Source organism: Acanthopagrus latus, chromosome 21 (genome assembly GCF_904848185.1).
Source record: "Acanthopagrus latus isolate v.2019 chromosome 21, fAcaLat1.1, whole genome shotgun sequence".
In the NCBI taxonomy this organism is placed as follows: Eukaryota; Metazoa; Chordata; class Actinopteri; order Spariformes; family Sparidae; genus Acanthopagrus; species Acanthopagrus latus.
In genome coordinates this window covers 17636982-17656175 of record NC_051059.1, presented here as the reverse complement: position 1 = coordinate 17656175, position 19194 = coordinate 17636982, and the positions used below count along the sequence as shown (strand labels likewise).

General features: G+C 39.3%; 1 protein-coding gene across 1 annotated transcript; it reads right to left on the bottom strand.

The window, feature by feature from the left end:
• Window positions 1–255: 255 nt before the first annotated feature.
• Window positions 256–11185, bottom strand: LOC119011561 (cAMP-dependent protein kinase catalytic subunit beta). The gene is made up of 10 exons (XM_037084781.1): window positions 10665–11185; window positions 6850–6911; window positions 6650–6778; window positions 6198–6296; window positions 6023–6105; window positions 5808–5934; window positions 5616–5711; window positions 4219–4341; window positions 3899–4063; window positions 256–1780 (listed from the first exon to the last, which is right to left on the bottom strand). Exons 1-10 carry the CDS (start codon window positions 10708–10710, stop codon window positions 1655–1657), a joined length of 1056 nt encoding a protein of 351 aa, XP_036940676.1. The 5' UTR covers window positions 10711–11185; the 3' UTR covers window positions 256–1654.
• Window positions 11186–19194: the final 8009 nt, after the last annotated feature.

Here is a 19194-nt window from a genome sequence, read left to right as displayed (position 1 = left end):
GCTCTCATTTGCAAAAATCCTAAGTACTCAAAGTAAGTTCCCATATTTCTTGGGACCCCTGGAAATCTGTCATCACCCCTTAGGATCCCTGAGGCACACGTTAGGCTCCATTACCCTGCAACAAAGAAACAAAACCCTGTATTTTTGTTCTTAATTACTCTGCAATCCTCTGAGGTTAAATCGGGTAATACAGGTTTTATGCGAGTAAACTGAATTGCACAACAGTCAGTTTCATGAAGAGAGTTACACAACTTACACACTTTTAAAAATAAAATTTATTAGCATCTCTAATGTGTATAAATAAAAACATATATGAAACAATGTATATACGTATGATGTAATGAGTTTAACAATAACAGGGTTATATGTGATACAAAGGAGCAGTCTTTATTTTAGCCAGTGTATTGTGAGGAAAACTGTACCTTGAAATCAAGCTTTCAAATATGCATACCTATAAGTTGCAAATCTACATTCTCAGATAAGAATGAAATAAAGAAATCAGTTCTGGGGAGAGTATGGTAAATACGCAGTTTTGCTTTTCTGTTTCGTAAGATTTTAAAAACATCTTTGACTTAATACATTACAAATTCTGTACTCTTTTCTGCAAGATTTCTCTAACAATGTTGAGGTGGAAAGCCACAACACTATTCAAAACCACCTTCTCAACTTTACATTACACTCAATAAGAATCCTAAAAGGGATTTAACCTCATTCGTTTTCCTTTTACTGAAGTCACATTGTTCCACAGAATCATATGAAAGGGTCTTTATAAGCAGACCTGAAATCTAGGGACAATATGACTAGAATGTTAGACACAGCGACAAAAAAAAAAAAAAAAGTAAAATACCAGATGACAAATTTTACATGTAACTAACAGATCCCAGAGGATCGACACGAATGACTCAATTTGCATTTTACTAATGTAACAAGGTTTGTCATCTTCTGCTATGGCTTGCTGTGCCAGGGTCAGAATACCAGTGACTAGATGCTTCTGTGGGGTTTCTGAGGGCTTGGCTTTCTAGGCAAAAAAGCAAAAAATTGGAAAAGGACCTCTCTTCTTGTGTCACTCAATGTCTTCTATTTGGTCATGCTTTCAACACTCAACGTGTTCAAATGTCTTACAAAACAGACAGATATGCACATAGGATGAACGCTACCTCTGGAAGCTGGCCAGAATTTTACAATAGCCAATGTGATGTGGATTTGTAACAGACCGTTAAAAATACACAGCTGACTCCTACAGGGAATATTCTACGACCCACATACCTGTGTGTCAAACTGCCACAGACGAGTCAGTTACAATGTGTGGACTATTATTGGCCATTGTCTCAGTTTTTCCTCATAAGTTGAAAAAATATTACATTTTAAAAAGGGGATAACAACATCCAAGACTAACTGCTTCAAAGTAAAAAAAAAATGGTGGGTAGGTACAAAAAAAAAGAAAAAGAAAGAAGTGGTGTGTCTGCTTTAATACGCAGGTGTACGTGACAGTGAGAGGTTATCGGCACCCAAGGATCACGGCGACCTCATTCAGCCTGATGGAATGAAGGGACTATTTAGTAGATCTGAAAAACGATGGTCTCTGCTCCATCCCAAGTCTTTAGAAGAGTGCAAAGATCCCCTTATTTCCCTGATATATCCATGTTCTCGCATCCTAAAACTCTGCAAACTCCTTTGTGCACTTTTCCGTTAAAGAAACACGGATCTCCTCCTCCTCGTAGTCGTCAAAGTTGCTGGTGTCCCCTGGGCCTCTGCACTTTGGTATGAATGGAGCTTCCACCTGCAAGAACAGGAGCAATACATATTTAAACAGACGGGATTTAGGTTTACGTCTGCACTGTCAATCACAAGAACACCCATGACAGAGAAAGGAAAGGCAATTATTTCTCTGAGGAAGGACAGAGAGAGTTTGACATGAAATATCTTACAGACAGCAACGTACCTTAAACTGTCAAAAGGTGTCTAGAAACTGGAAGGAACTATAGATGCTAAAATACACTTCTGACATTCTCTGAATTCTGACAGCTTAAGAGAGGCTATATGCTTTAAAGTGAGTGATTGTCAGGTGGTCAGTGAAACCTTCTTCCTCTACACCTTTACGGCAGTGAGAATGGGGAGCTGGGTCCAACAATTTTTGTAAAAACTGAAAATAAGGCCCACTTCAGGCAGCCATTTGCCAGGTAACACAGTAAGCAAGATTTGAACTTCTCTCTGAAGCTTCTCTCTTCACTCTTACAACATTTACCTCCTTTTTTCGTGTGTATAAACATAAGCAACACCATGAATTTCTTTGAGGTGGGACCTGCTCGAAAGTGTGTGCTTAAATCGCCATTTTAACAATTATCGTGTCTCCCTCCTTTGTTTGACAGCAGGCTTTTCATCACACGTTAAAGCGCTGTCATTTCGTAACAGCTATAAACACCTGTGCCTTTAGGCATATTCTGACGACATTTTGTGCAAACAGTTTCCTCTCGAGCGCAGCCCATTTTGTTTTTCACATGCCTGAAAACCTCCACTTAAAAAGGAGTACATCTGTTTGCTGTGTTTTTTTTTCAAACTTGTAATGTTTGAGGTGAATTATCTCAAATTGATTAACCACACTGCATGATGCCAAATAACGTATTTCTTCATTCACTTACTCCTATTTCTTGTTAACATGTTGTGATTGTGCGGCTGCAACTAACAATTTTCACTATTGATTAATCTGCTGATTATTTTCTTGATTGATCATTTAATTGTTTGCTCTATAAAACATCAGAAAATGTTGAAAAATTACGTCTTGTTTTGCCAACAACCCAAAGATATTATGTTTACTGTAATAGAGGTGCAGAGAAACCAGAAAATAATCACAATTCAGAAGCTGGAAAAAGATAATTCTGGCTTTTAAATTACTCAGCCAACTAATTGATCGTCAACATAGGAGCCAATTAATTTCATAGCTGACAACTAACCGTGCTTTGTACTTACATGATGTTTAACTCATTAAAAACCTATGACTGGTACAAAACAGCTAATGAGTGAAAGTTACTGAAATGCTCCTAGACACCTTTTATTGAGCACGCATGCTCCTGAGCCTTTTCGTTCAGGTTGAACTTTAATAAATGTTATTTCTGTGTGCCTCACAGTTTCTGTGTTTTCAAGGCAGCACCCAATGCAGAGTAACATATGTATCCTTTGAGGCTGATGCTTGACATTACAGAAATGCAAGTCTTCGCTGCACTATTTCCTCAAAGTTGTCAGTCCACCTCCCTCAGCTGCGTATTTACTAAACACATAGTGTGTTTGGCTGTGTGATAAAAAGACTGAAGGTGGAAAGATACAGAGAGATTTGGCTTCAGCTGGGATTCGAAAACACGCAGGGATGTGTTTGTGTGCCGACTGAGCCAAGTGAATACCCCTGAAGCCCTCTGCAAAGTTCAGGAAAATTAATTGTTTTCAAATCAGTATCTGATAAGACAGTGACAGTTGTAAAAGACCACAGTATGACTGTGTAATGAAAAGGTTAAACAGCATCAACAGATCAATGAGATTCAAGCCCGAGCTAAATATCTGCTTTGGTTAATCGAAGAACTCCATTATCATTGTCATCCTGCAAAATGGCATGTGGCACTGTTAGCTCACAGCGGGCAGTGGAGCTGGGTGATTTCCAAGTGGAAAAAAAAACAAAAAACCAATGACACAGGACCATAAAACAATAAGAAAGAATTGAAGAGCCGGCCTCAGATAACTTTCCCTAAAACAAAATACTATAAAATAATACTGTTGGAGTATCATAACTGGGAATTTTACAACTAGCAAAAAATAAATCAGTATCAACAAATCAATAATTAATTAACTTGTTTTTTATAGAGGTAACAGTGTTAATGGTGTCACCACAAAATGTGCACTAGTGTCTTGCCTTTCTCTCGTAGATTGCGATCCAGTCTGTTGTGGCAAACCATTTGTGGCCCTTGATGTCATTGACTCCGTTCTTCAGGTTGCCGTAACGTTTTGTCAGATCCACCTGCAGCAGGTTTCTCAACAGATCCTTCAAGTCGGAGCTGAAATGGGAGGGGAATCGCACCTATAGAGAAGAAGAAATATATTATTACCAACAGAAATATGGGTTTTAGTGCATGAAAAACATAAACCTGACTTGTTTTCAAACTACAGAGTGGAAGAACATCCTGAGTTAATGGATTTAAATGAAGAAAAGTCCTAAATCAAACCCCTGCTTACCTTTCCAGACACGATCTTCTCATAGATCTGAATGGGTTGATCTGCAAAAAATGGAGGGTAGCCAGCTGCCATTTCATAGATGAGTACACCGAGGGCCCACCAGTCCACAGCTTTGTTATAGCCCTGAAAAGATTCAAGACAGACACTGTCATAACTGAGTGAACTCCGACAGGCATTACATACAATTAAAAAAACAGTGTGTAGGATTTAGGAGCATCTGGCAGTGAGATGTAGTTCGCAACCAGATGAATGCTCCAGAATATTATAATGCATTCATGCAGTGTCTCAGAAATGTTGGTACACGACTTGCCAACTTTGATGTCATATATGCAAAAAACATGACTAACATTTGGTTGATAGTAGGTATATTTTTGCTGACATGTAAAGGTTTTGGGTTGTAACTGTTGCTGTCCAGAGTAGAGTCACATAGATCATTTAGAAAAATATCTTTTTAATCATTAACCCTGATAACAAGCCAAATGGAGAATGTACAAGTAAGGCATCAAGTCACAAACAAAATCACTTTGTAATATAAAGCTTCAAACCAAATCAAAATGTTTAAAACATTTTCAGGATCAAAATACAACACATAATCCTTTAAGCCTTCATGTTGTTTCATTATTACAACTTAAAAGCTCATGAACACACCAAAGTTGGAAGAACGAATTCCAACATGGGAAATGGGACGATCCGAGGAGCATGTGAACGCACGGTTATGATCCATTTCTGCCAAAAAATCCCTTTAAATCCTACACACTGGACCTTGAAAAAGACTTCCTCCTGCTTTCTTTTTACCAAATGGTCATCACTAGTATATTTCACTGCAGTGTACAGTATGAAAAACCACAAACCTGCCAGAACTTGTAAGTTGGTCTGTTATTATGTTATTTATAATTTCCTTCACCTGTCTCATCTATTTTGACCAATGATTTCATATATTTAACAGACGTGTCGCCATAATGCACAGTAAGTTTTATAGCTCATAAAAAGTGAGATTGCAGTGTCTTTTTGCTGCCTCATATTTAGGGGTCTACTGAGGACACGTCTTCCTCTTGTAGAGTAGATTCTGTTCTGTATGTTTGTAAGTATGAAGTTTTGGGATGTGTCCAATAGATCGCCTCAGTTGGCAGGGGTGCAATGGCTGCAACGTAATCCTTAGCAACTCTGACTATCAAAGTTATGTTCACCATGGTGCTAGTTTTCTCACTCATAGGTTGAGGTTGTAATACTGAAGACATTATGCCATTGCAGCCATGTTGCGACTGCCAGCTGAGGCAATCTCCTGAAACCAATTCCAGAACATATGCTACGTATGAATTATTTACACACCGAAACATGTTAATTAAAGAAATAAAAATACTGGAATTTCACTTCAGCAAAAGACAGAGGCTACATACTTTGCTGAGAATGATTTCTGGTGCCAGATACTCTGGTGTCCCACACAACGTCCAGGTCCTGCCTTTTACCCGCTTGGCAAATCCAAAGTCTGTCACCTAGAGGTCAGAAGTATATATATACACCTTACATTAGCAAAGTGACTTTGACAAAACCAAGCAGCATTACATATTCATTTGCTGGGCGTGGCTCACCTGAATGTAGCCGTGGTGGTCAATGAGAAGGTTCTCAGGTTTCAGATCTCTGTATATGAGATCTAGTGAATGCAGGTACTCGAATGTCAGCACTATCTGGGCGGCATAAAACCGTGCATGTGGTTCACTGTGGAGGAGGAGGTGCAAAGAATTTTGGTGAAACTGGAACATCATAAAACACAGCAGAAATAAACTCATGTCAGTATAAAACTCACCTGAACCTTCCGATTCGTCTTAGGTGTGAGAACATCTCTCCACCTGGAACGTACTCCATCACCATGTACAAATTGGAGTTGTCCTACAGAAAGTAAAGCAACACTTACACCAAGCTTAAAAAACACAGGAATTTCAAACAGTGAATTTAATTTTTTGTTAAAAAGCATAATTTACCTTAAATGCATACTCAAGTTTGACGAGGAAGGGGAAGCTCACAGCCTGCAATATCCTCTTCTCATTTAACGTGTGTTCTATTTGCTTGAGTTTCACCACCTATCAGATAAACAGAGATAAGGTGACCTTGTCGGGTAAATCTTACTTTCTCTTGAAAGAGAGATAGCAAACACAGGAAAGTCAGCTTTCAGTTATTTATTTATTTTACTTGTGTCCCCTAGTAACAAGAACAACATTGTAGGTACAGTTTTATTCAGGCTGTTTACTGATGTTAAGACATTTTTCAAGATCATTTTAAATTAAACTGAAGAGTGATTTTTAGAAGAAAAGAAATGACTTACCAAATAATATTTAAGCACAATATATTTGCTTTACTCAACTATGACTTTTGGGTACAACACCATTCTTAATTTGAAAATGCTCCATGAGGCTTGATGCATGCTTCCACTGACCTTCTGCTTGTCCAGTATTTTCATGGCAAAGTATTGCTCTGTTCCTTTGTGTTTCACCAGCATGACTCTTCCAAATGAGCCAGTACCCAGGGTCTTTAATCTCTCAAAGTCATCTAGGCACGTTGTGCTCTGTGAAAATAACAACCTGTTAGCCTTAGTCTGTGGACACAACTACCAAAAATATTTTTACTCATTCCTACCTGTGCTGGGCATTCCCATTTCCGTAGGAAATCTTCTTTGGCTTTGGCTAGAAACTCTTTCACTAAAAAAAAAAGAAGACCACAGACAGACATAGTTAGCATTCAGCTCCTGTCTCGATTATTGGCATAAAAACACATTATGGTTTTAGATTAAACTGGCAAAAAGACCAAGTGCTATCATACCAGGAGGGGAAAGGAATAAATGTGGGTAAATTAAACTGTAAATCAACGGAGAAGAATACGGGCAAAGTCAACTCTCATCTGGATATAAATTAAATGGGATACTAAAAATATCACATACTTTGTTCCAAAGAGCAAAGCACACAAACACAAGGAAACGACATACAAGACGGGCGGACTAGTGATGCATGCCAAGACACTCAGTATGTTCATTTCTGTTATTTAGAATCATTACTCAAACAGGAGGGGGAACACAACACTTATTAGAGGAAAGGTTTTGTCTGAGCATCTTGTGCATCACTTAATACAGTTTAGGGAAAGGCTATCAAACAAAGCATAAAAATGGTAAGCAAACACAAACCAATGTATGGGAAATCCAGATTGAGAGAATGTGGATAACAAAAACACAGACTTATTATCAAAGCACACAAAAGAAAAGCAAGCACATCTAGCAAGTCGTCACAATGAGACCAATGCTGTTATGCCAGTCTGGTCGTCTTTTGGAGAAATGATCATACCAAAAGTCTCTATTGATCACCAAGGTTTTGCAGGAACAATCACCCACACGGATGGTGATGATACGGAAGAGAAGACAGAGAGAAATATAGAGTTCATGTACATAACCACAAATATAACGCATCAACAGACATGAAGCATATGTAGTGTGGAAAAAAAGCAACAGGAATGAAAACAGAGTTGACATTCACCTGAGGAATTTAAACACAGACTAAGTGTCTACTGAGGTGTTTTTCGAGGAACAGGTGTAGCATATAGCTGAAGTTCAGTCATGCATATTTGGTCAGATAGACAAGATAACAGTGAAGAACAAAACATTCTGGGTGCTATTAAGCTTTAGACTTCTGTGACACTTGCAATGACTGTTCTTTTCCTGCATCTTAGTCTGACAACCTGTCACCCTATAATAGTGTTATATTACGATGACAGCTACAAAAGTACAGCTGAAACAATGATTAAAAATCCATTTTAAAACTGAACTCATGCTACATTATTTACAATAAATTGCCCAAAGAGGAGCCACGTGAAACAGTTTGTCCATTCACTACATTGATAGAGTGGATCTTTTAGTCAATTTAGTAATGTGAAGTTTGAACTGCTATATATAACATTTGTTAAGCATTTGTAAAGATTGATAAGCATCAGTTGCAACTTGCAAGACTGCTTTTCCAAACATATCACCTACATTACTCAAAATGCAATTTAGCAGTGAGTGGCTTCACTCGAAGCAATTTATCAGATTACAAGGTTTTATACTACTTTTTTAACTTATGCAGAGGTACTCCTCAATACCTGTAAACAAACTTTAATGTGTAAAATTGATGGAGTTACCCATTATTTTTTCAAAGACCAACAAACTGTTAATTGCAGGCAGCCATAGAACCACACAACATCCACAAAGGCAAAATACTCCCCAGTCTACTACAGAAACTCTAACTTGTTAAATAATAGGAGGCATTTTTGTTCGCACAAAGTCTCTACAACATTTTGCACCTTGAGAGACAAAACAAATGGTCCAAAGCCGTCACAGTTGGCCAACCCTTCCTGACAGCAGTGCCAAAATCCAGACAAGCATAACATGGTTTGGTTATGTCGGCCTGTCCTGTTACACTACAGAGTGAAACACAATACATGGGCACAGTGAAATAAAATAGGTGTCATGATGGCAGCTGTTTAATCTCCCTGTGCAAGTGTGACTGCTTTGGTGTGGTTCCAGCTAATGGCAGCTATATACAGTAAACACAGGTACACAAGTTATATACAGCACTGTACAGTAGGTAACCAGGTCGTCTTGTCAGAGCGGCTACACACCTGGCAAATCTGCAGCTCAGGGCACAGTGTCAGCTTAGACAGGTTTAACAGTTAGCCATGCCGCAGGATCTAAGGATCATTGTTACACTCAAAAGAAATACTTGGCAGTATGGGGAACTATTGCTGATCTGATCATCTCTGTCTGTCTTGGTGTCTGTGGCTGGCGCTGCCTGGCTGTGCCTGCCTGGTCTCCCTCAACAGGTTAATAAATCTCACAGGAGCGTAATCACCACATCATAAAGTGAAGCTACTTTAAACAAACTAAGTGAACACATATGCGTGTTTTTGAAGATTATAAAAAAAAAAAAAATGCACGAAAGCGGAGAGGATTTCAGTGCAGGTGGGGCTGATTTTAAGTCGTCAGACGTAATTAATTCTGTATGAATCAATAACCATCTACAGCTTTTATATGTTTACAACCAGGCATAGGGAAACATGTCTGATTTATCACACAGGGATGCTCGATGATGACAAGCTGCACGCATCAAAGTATATGAGCGCAAAGTAACACCGGCCTAGGCCCAGTTACGTCAAACCTTTGAAAGCTTGTAATACCCCTTATCCTCTGACGAAGGTCTGATGACAAGCTGCTCCAGTCAATGACGAGCTGAGTGTGAGAAGTGAGCCGTGATGGACCTTTACCACGGCAAGATTAGAAAAGGGGCTCTAAATAAAACACACGGGGACGCAATTCAAGTGTGTTTGCGTGAGGGTGTGTGCGTGCAGGGAGGACAGTAGTAAGGTCCCAGTTTTATGAATGGAAAGAGGGCATTTGTCATTTCTTCACCATATTTGGTCACAGTGCTGTACAGAGGGAAAGCTTTGTTTATGCAGCCCAGAATAAAAATGTGGCAGTGAAGCCCAAGGCAGAAACAGTCCCACACTGCCTTCAAGTTTAAATTTATTGCCCATTTATAAACAAGCACTCACGGGTTTGTGGTTTATTGCTGCACATTCAAGATTCAGCATTGCACAAGTTTGTGTCTGATGCAGCTAGCTGTGCTTGACTGAAGCTGCAGCTGAACAAAAAACACACCTAATAAACGCATCCTGGTTGAGGTGACACCACAGAGGAGAGGATGGAGATGGAAATCCATTATATTTAAGGCTTTTTTTTTTAGATGGGAAGCGACTGCACTGCACGGCGAGGCTAACTGTGAGTGGGTCTGTGTGCAGGCCTGAACAGCTACCACCATCAAGAGGCAATGAAATGACAGGGGCCTTGTAAGGGCTAATCCCCCCTCCTCATAGCTAAAGTTAGCAGGCTAGCTGGTCACCAAGCCTGATCCTTCCGTGTGCTCCACTTGGCATGCAAAACAGCCTTAAAACGCGTGAAACCATCGATATGTAGGGGATTTGTCGATGAGCACTGCTTTCACGTTTCTCTAATGGGCTTTTATTGGCTCCTAACACTCCTGTCAGTTGCCCCACCACCTCTCCTCCCTCCCTTCTCCACCCCCCCATCTTTCAGCCAAGACAACCACAACATCCATGAGATCTTGTTGCTGCTAGCTAACATAGCAAGGCCACCTTTTTCTGTACATTTCCGTGAAAAAATATAATTTAACAATTAACACCAACATGGTCATGTATCTTCAGCTACAGGGCGAGTGTTTGCAGTAGCTGGTGGGGATAGATGTGCGGGGGATGACGGACGGGGGACGGCCCTCCTCTGCTTTACTGTAGCTGGACAGTTTATAACAAGCTAGCTATCCACGTTAAAAGAGGCTTTGGTTGAGTGTGAAACACCTAAATTCAACATTAAAAAAAAACAATACAATTGAGGGCGGATGACAGCCCGGACTCACCGCTCTCTAGCTCGTTGCCCTTCTTGGCGGTGGCAGCGTTCCCCATGGTGTGGAAAACACGGCGGTCGCTCCGACTGAGAGGAGATGGCGGTGGCTAGCTAACCTTCCTACGGCGGATACTCCCAAGCTCCTTAAAAAAAATAGGTGAACCACAAACTAATACGAGTGTTTAGTCGGGTTCAAACGTACAGAGATAAAAAGTCCCGTATCCCTCCCAGCGGGACCCCTCGCTCTCCCTCTCCGTCTTCACCGTGAAAGGTTTTTTTTTTCGCTCCTGCTAGTTGAGTAATATCTGTACGGCTGACATGAAGCTAGCGGTCACTTGTGCTTCGGACCAGGCTGCTGCTGCTGCTGCTTCTTCCCCCTCCAACCGTCCACACTCAGCTGCATTCACGGCATGGTTAGGAGTCGGATTGGCCAGAGATGTCTGAGTGAAGATACCAAAGTTGACCCGCTTCCGCGTTTTTCAGGCATCACGATTGCATTCAGAGATAATGGGATGACATTTGAATACTCGTTTGATGACTTTACCAGAGGCTAAATATAACGTTGTTTTTGTTTGACCTGCGCTTTGTAGTTGTTTAATAGGCGCAACTGAGAACAACTGAGCGCTCAGGTGTGTTTGTTTGGCTCTGAGACTGACAGTCGTGATGCCTTCAGGATCTGATATTTTAATCGTTAGCGAGCGAACAATGTTTTTAATTGGCCCCTGTTTGATGAAAAAATATGACCTTGGTAAGTTATAATTAAGGGATAAAAAGTCGAATTATGAGATAGAAAGTGTAAGCTATGATTAAAGTCGAAATGATGAGATAACAAGTCATACTTTGATTAAAACATTCATAATTAGGATATAAAAGGTAGCAATTTTGAGACAAAATGTTTAAATAATAAATAAAAAAGTGGAAATTGTGAAATAAAAAGTCATAGTTATCAACAGTCTGTTAAAATAAAATCTAAATTATGAGATATAAAGACCACATTATTAGATAAAAAGTGAAACATTGAGATTTAAAGTCAAAATGATGTAAAGAAGTCAAACTTTTAAAGTAAGTTATTATATAAAAAAGTCATTATGGTTTTCAAAAAAGTCATTTGTGATGTACAAGGTCACAATTATGAAGTAAAAAGTCTAAATTAATAAAAAAACATTTAATTATGAAATGAAAAGATTACAAGAACTCTAAATTATGAGACATATAGACAAAATTATGAGATTAAAGTCAAAAACTATGAGATAAACAGACATAGTTCTGATTTAAAAGTGAAAATGATGAGATACCGTGTTGTACTTTTTTGATAAAGTCGGTTATTACATAAAAGGTCATCACTATGGTTTAAAAAAATCACAATTATCAGATATAATGTTGTGAATATGAAGTCAAAAGTCTAGATAATAAAATAAAAAAAGTCAAAATTAAGACATAAAATTTGATAAATAAAAACAGAGATATACAGTCTGTTATGGATTTTTAAAAAATCTCAATTATGAGACTCAAACTCAGATTTATGGGCTATAATGTTGAAATTATTAAATACATAATAATCATAATAGTCATAATTGTAAAGTAAAAAGACTACATGGGGGTTGGGGTTGTTGTTGTTTTTTACCCCACACATCTTTTTCTGCATCATCATCTCAATGAATTTCTATATATTAGACAACATATAGGCCTAGCTGAAACCAGTATATCCATGAGACGCCAATATTGGCCAATAATATCAGTCAACCAATACATATCAGTTTGGCTTTATTAAATATGAAAAGCAAATTACAAATCACAAGTTCTCAGATTACCTCAGTAAAAGTACTAATAATAGAAATAATTACACACAAATATATACTCCATTACACGCTAAACACTGGGTTAGATAAAGTGTTGCTCAAGCCTTTTAACTCTAGTTGAAGTTGAGGTTTAAATTAAGATAAAATTAAAGAAGGGAAAGCTCATGAGCAAACCAAATAAGTGTCTTTCTATGACGACTAATCGAGCTGCATGGGCTAAAATTTCAGTATTTAGCAAAATCACTTTTGTTTAGCTGCATATGTATGTGATCAAGTCAACTTATTTACAGCATCTCAATTGATTTAAGTTAAGCCTGAAAGACTTGACATATGGAATAGACAATAGACGACAGATGATATTTTGATAGAGTTTAACAAAAAAAGTTCAGTTAAAACAATATAAGATATCTAATAATAACAATGTAATGTAAAAAAAAAAAAGGTAAAAAGTAAACGAATTGTCACATCTGAGAGAAATTAATCACAGAAAATTGCTACATTTAAAAGGATTTGACCATGAAATGAAAATAAAATATGTAATCTCTATGTTAAGTTCAAAAAAAATTTGACCTCAAATTTGCAATATGTAAGGGAGTAATGTATTGCGTTTAAACATTGCCTCTCTCCGGTCCATTTATGGGCTGAGACTCAGCCTCCTCCTCCTGCCCCCATTCACTTTCTCACAATGTGGCCACATTTACTGCATGCTGTCAAATTACATAAATGCATATATTAGCAACCTGATGTAATAAAAGATCCCTGCAGTGTTCATAAGCACAGTAGGAGCCATAGTGAACCCTACAGGTGCAGCTGTACAGCTTTTCTTGGTTTTCTTTATGCTCCATGTCAACTGTTACGGTCGTGTTGAGGTGCAATTATGAGGTGCCAGTACTGTACCTGAATATGTTCTCACTTTATGCTACTACTTCTGCCCTTACTGTGCACTTAGGATCACAGCTATAATGTGAGCTGAATATATTACCAGTGGAGGATGAATGCAGCAGTTGGCCTGTGAAGTTTTTTTTACTGAAAGCAACTGTGAAGCCATTGGATGAAATATTACACATTGGGAAAAGAGGAGATACAATAAACAAGTGTTGGACCGTGATATCGTCAAAACCATATAATGCAAGTGCAGTCACGAGAAAACCGAATTCACAAAAATATAGCATAACACTTATTTAAAGCTGGAGTGAGCAAATGTTGGTTTGTCAGCGATGAAGGTAGGAAGTAAGCCCCAGCATCTGGGAGCGTGGCAGAAAAATCTAAAAGGCATCCAACAAAGTTTCTGCTGCTATAGATCAAAAAGAAGCTTAGCGTTTGGGGGAAGATTTGGAGAGATTGAGGGCAAGCACACCTGTAGGCATCAGAGCAGGATTCCAACAAACATTTTGATATGATGTTCAGGTCTGGGTCAGGTTCGGCCACATCAGTTGACATATGATGTATGTTTGGAGTGTTCCACAGGTAAACAGATCAATGAGTAACAGGTGAGAGTATCATGATTGGGTACAAGCAACATGGGGTGAGGATCACCTCCGTGTGAAACATGTGATTTATGAGGTCTTACACTTTCAGGCCAACGACCCCCATGCTACGAACACTGCTCAGCCACAACATTGCTTAAATCATGCTGCGTATTAACCTGGGCCAACACTAATGTGTCGCTAAATGGCCAATATGTTTCAATAACGCAGCCTAGTTGGCCTCACACTCTCACCCCAGGTCATCAAATACCGACGCTGTTTTTGTCACTCCTTTTGACTCTCATACAGATTCACAAATCTTTAGCATCTGTGTGCAACATGCAAAGCCTTCCTGCCAGAAACCCTTATGGGACAAGACTAAAGGTCTGTGTTAGATGTTCTAGGAATGAGACCAGCCTGAGTTAGCTAGTGAGTCACTTATATTTATTTTTTGATGTACAGTTTGATGATACTATTTACTTTCTATAAAGTTGCTGAAGTGCATCTTTTAAAGCAGTGCTGGGTGCTTGTACATCGTGCCACTGTATTTCACATTTGCTTAATTGAACAATCTGGATACTTATATTACATAACCACTAACTATTTAAAGCCAGGGTGGTCAGTATCCCGTGTTGTGAAGACTAACAGCAGCAAGTTAAGTTCAGAAATGATTGGATTGCCAGGGATAATCCTAAGCATTCCAGGTAATGTAGAGTGTAGGGTCTATAGTACTTGCGGCTGGGAGGGCAGAATCGCTCGTCCCTGTGCAGATACCCTGGGTCTAATTATCATCGACATGTGGGATGGGAGGTTCCCTCCTCCACTGACACCCTCGGCCAGCTGTCATATTTTGATAAGGTGTCTGAAGATCCTGTTTCCTTTTTGAATGTGGCCTTACTGCACAGCCTGATCTCAGTTCCGACACTGCTCCTCAGATAGGCTTATCTATGGACTCTGCCCATGAAATATGTTACAATGGGTCAACACATGTGTCTTTATTTGCCTGACCTAAAGGGAAAACCTAAAGACTGACAATGATAAATGAAAAGAGAATTTTTTTTTTTTTTACTAAAACGAGTAATTGATTTTCCTTGAGCACTCTACAGAACATTTAAGCAAACTTCAAGCTAATTAACATTGTGTGTTTTTCACCTGTTTACATTCATAATAGCAAATTTGTGCCGGTTTCCATTCAAACTGCAAGACAATGAAACTCTTGAATGTCGCTTTTCTCTGTCAGACAGTAATGTACAGTGTAATGGATGTACAGTGGTGAAATGTAACTGAGTATCATATATGATACACATTTGAGGTACTTGAGTATTTCCATTTCACACAACTTCATATTCCTTTATACTTTTTCACTGTACTTTTGCTTCTACTACATTGATTCGATAGCTGTAGTTACACGTTACTTTTCAGATGCTACAACACATTTAATCTCACAATCTATTATGAATTGATGCAGATTATACTAGTAAAATAAAAAAAAAATCATAAGAATTCAGATTATTTCCACCTCAACCAGCTTTGACAATGAAATGCCATTTACACATTAAAGATACAGTAATATAATAATAATCATATTACATGATGTATGATATCTGCTACTAAAAAACAGGATGTCATTTTTACATCTGTATTCTTTTACTTTTGATACTTTAAGTGCATTTGCTGACAGTGCTTATGAGGCATTTTAAATGCAGGATTCTTACTTGTAATTGAGTACTTTCATAGTGCTACATTTCTACTTGTTCTTGTAAACTGAATGGAATGAGCCCAGGTCTGCATGCAAATGTTTTATAAGATTTTTATTTTTTGCAGCTTTTCTGTTAATTTGTTGTTGTAACTTTGTGTTGCTGACGTTCTTGTTTTTCCCTGTGATAGAGATTTGTGATCCAACCTGGCTCAGTAAAACAAATAAAAATCAAACGTATCCATCAAGATGTGTTGAAATGGTCCTTTACGACACAAGAGGGCAGCATATCCCTGTTACAGTATCTGTGATGAAAACCTGTGTCAGCTCTGAGTGCAGTGCTGTTTTTTTTTTTTTGTTTTTTTTTTGCTTTGACCACAGTCGCAGGGACTTGATTTGATTTGTTGATTTAGGTTCATTGCGGTTGGTTATCCCTAATTACATTGCATTTGACTGATGCAAGTCTGCTGCTCGTCTGGTGTGTGAATTTTAGATTTTATAAACACAGCTCTCTCTTGTGAGCATGTTGCACTTTTTTTTGCAGCAAACATGTGACAGCGGTGCGTGTCCTGTTAGAGCTGTGGTATGTCTGATGGTTAGAGTAAAGCAGTGCTTTGTGCGTACGTAGCTGTCCAAGAGTTTTTCACTCATCAAATGAAGTACAGCCCTTCATGTTGTTGTTCACCGAGAATGCGCGCTCGCCTGTGAGGAGATATTTTGGATATTGAATGTGACGCTCATCTGTTTTCACTCTTTTATCTCTTCATTTCTCCTTTTCTTTTTCATTTTCTTCCCTAGAAAACAGCATGTCATGTTCATCCCAGCTGACCAGCTGCTCTCCATATTGCCTTTCTTGTGTTCCTTGCAAACAGGCTCGGCTGTGCTTCAAAGGGAATGATTTATGCCCTTAAATGAATGAATGAAAAGCCATATCTTTCCTGTGTTCCGATTCGGTTTGTTTGGATCTGTAACTATAGACCGGAGCTGCGTTATTTCAGCCTGACACATTCTAACGACACACATGATGATTATTATGATGATCTCCGGCCATGCATCTAGCTGCACTTGTTTACAAAAATGCCCTGTAATGTCACTCTCACACTATTTTAAGCCTTTATTTGTCCAGGCAATTGAAATATTGGGTAGAGTGGCTGCATTTCAGACACACCCTGCTACACATTCACACAGGAGCTGCCTAGTACAACCACAGATTTCCTCTGTTGGCTACCGACCAACTCCACTCCAGTGGTTGGGGCTTGAGTGCCTTCCTCCACAGCACATCAACTGAATTTATAGGGAGTGGGGTGTGTGATATTTGCAGCTCTCTAGCTCCTGCTTGTCACTGGATCCTTAAATTTTCTTTCCTCTTGCTGGGATTCAAACCAACAGCGCTGCAATGGCAGGCTCACGTCTATCATTTTAAGATTACTGAGACCTGGAGAGTACAATTATTTGACTCATTCTGCTTAAAAATCAGTCATTTTATGTTTTTCTCTCTGGGTGTGGTGGGTTGGCACTGCTTGCATGAGAGCTTTAACATCTAAACCTGATTTATTACAGCTTTACAGAATAAAAAAATGAGAGCAAATTATGCCCTAATGTGTTAAAAATCCAGTCTATTTCAAGGCTGAGTGGGTGTTGAAGGACAAACTAGAGAAAGAAAAGGTTGCAGGTTGCACAGAGACAGAGGTGATCTGGTTATCTCCTTCTTATCAGTCACCAGCTCCTATTAGGATGTTCCATGTGGTTCCAGGACATTACCCATTTCCTCCTCGGTATATCAAAGCCTCGAGGTTCCCCCTCCCTCTCTGCACCTAATTCACTCCAGATGAGCACAATGGGACATTTGATTTAGTGTGCAAAGACACATGTATACAGCTGTGTCAGCCTGCCTCAAACAGCTGGCGTAGAGCTTCAGTACAACTTTTAATCATGCATTTGTTTATGTAATTAAGAAAAAAAAGCAGCTCTGGGAGGACTAGGTTGTATTGTCCTCAGCTGCAGACCAATCACATATTTCAGCATGATGTAGGGCCTGTCTTTGTTGTAGCTCACAGCGAATGCTCGGGATTTAATGATATGCAGGTGATACAAATCATGTGCAAACTGCAGAAGGTCCTCCAAGTGTGTGTCAACACGCATGACAGCTCTCCCAGTGAATATATTCCTGTTGAATATGTACCTTGGATCCCGGACAAGAGGCTCAAATGACCTGTTGCAAAGGCCTGAAGTCTGATTCTGTAAGTTACATGAAGCTAAATCTTTTTATCGGCTTTAACAAGACGTTCAAACCTTGACACGGGAGGGGAAACAAGGAGGGAAACATGAGCTGTAAGTATGCAGGACGTGCTTCGTGTTCACCTCCCATTTTTCTGTTTTGCAGCTGGGAAGTATTGATGCTTGTGTTTGCAGCTTGGTGCCCTCTTCCTGTGAGCTCTAGGCATCTATAGGTATGATATATATTATATATATATATATATGTCTGTCTGAGGATGTTGATCTGAAAACCATACAGATTTGTCTCTATTCACTCTTTTTTCAGGTCTCTTTCGCAGCTTCACGCAGGGACTATCTAAGGCTCAGTGGCTGCACTACAACATAAATGCCTGTAATTTCACAACCACAAGATAATGTATTCTTACCAACAGAGGATGGTCTCAAAGTGCTCAGACAGTTGCAGAGGCAGCTAATTTGGGATGGATGCACAATATCCCTTTGAAGTTGTGCTTTAGTGCCTCTCCGTACTGCACTGTTTTAGTTGCTGAAGGGAAGGTAATGTTGCATTTGATTAAGTGCAGGGTTGCCTCATTAACGAAACAGGGCATGCATGAGTATGTGTCTAAGTGCAAAGAACTGCAAGAAAGGTCCAGGTCACCTTGCCAGAGTCATACTTGTTTATTCCATTTCAAAGAATTGCATTATTGCCTTCTTCTTCGACAGACTGAATCAAGAGGGAGGTTTTTTTTTTTTTTTTTAATGTATTCAGTGTTCCTTCTGAAGATTCTTCTCCAGTTTTTATTCATAGATAAGCCGATTCATGCTTACTGCGAGGGGTGAAAATATTGGCCGAAGCAGCACAGACAGTGAAACCCAGTCAGTGTCTTTTCCACTGCAGCGCTACAGAGATGGCAGAGATTATGGGAGGATAACACTGCACAACATGGCCGCCCCAAACCAGATCAAAGCAAAGACAATCAAAGCCAGAGTGAAAGCTACAGCAGTAAGCTCTTTTAAATGTCTGCCTCCCCCGCCCCGACCGAGCAACCGAGTGTTCCCCTCAACACAACTGTTTCCATCCCCAGCCTTTCCACTTCTGGGGCCGACATAAGCCCCTTTTGCATGAACACTGGACAGCGAGTCGGCCGGACATAAATCCTTCAAAGCTATGTAAACAGAGCAGTAAATGACCTATGATAATATTAAACCTGAGCAGTCGTGCCGTAAAGCCTATGTAATGCCAGAACTGATAAGACATGACACTGGTCGTAATCATTTATGGCGCTGGATTTAGACTATATAAGATCATCATGACAAACGACTTGTCATGACTCACTATGGTTTTACATGAAAGGGCGTAACCAC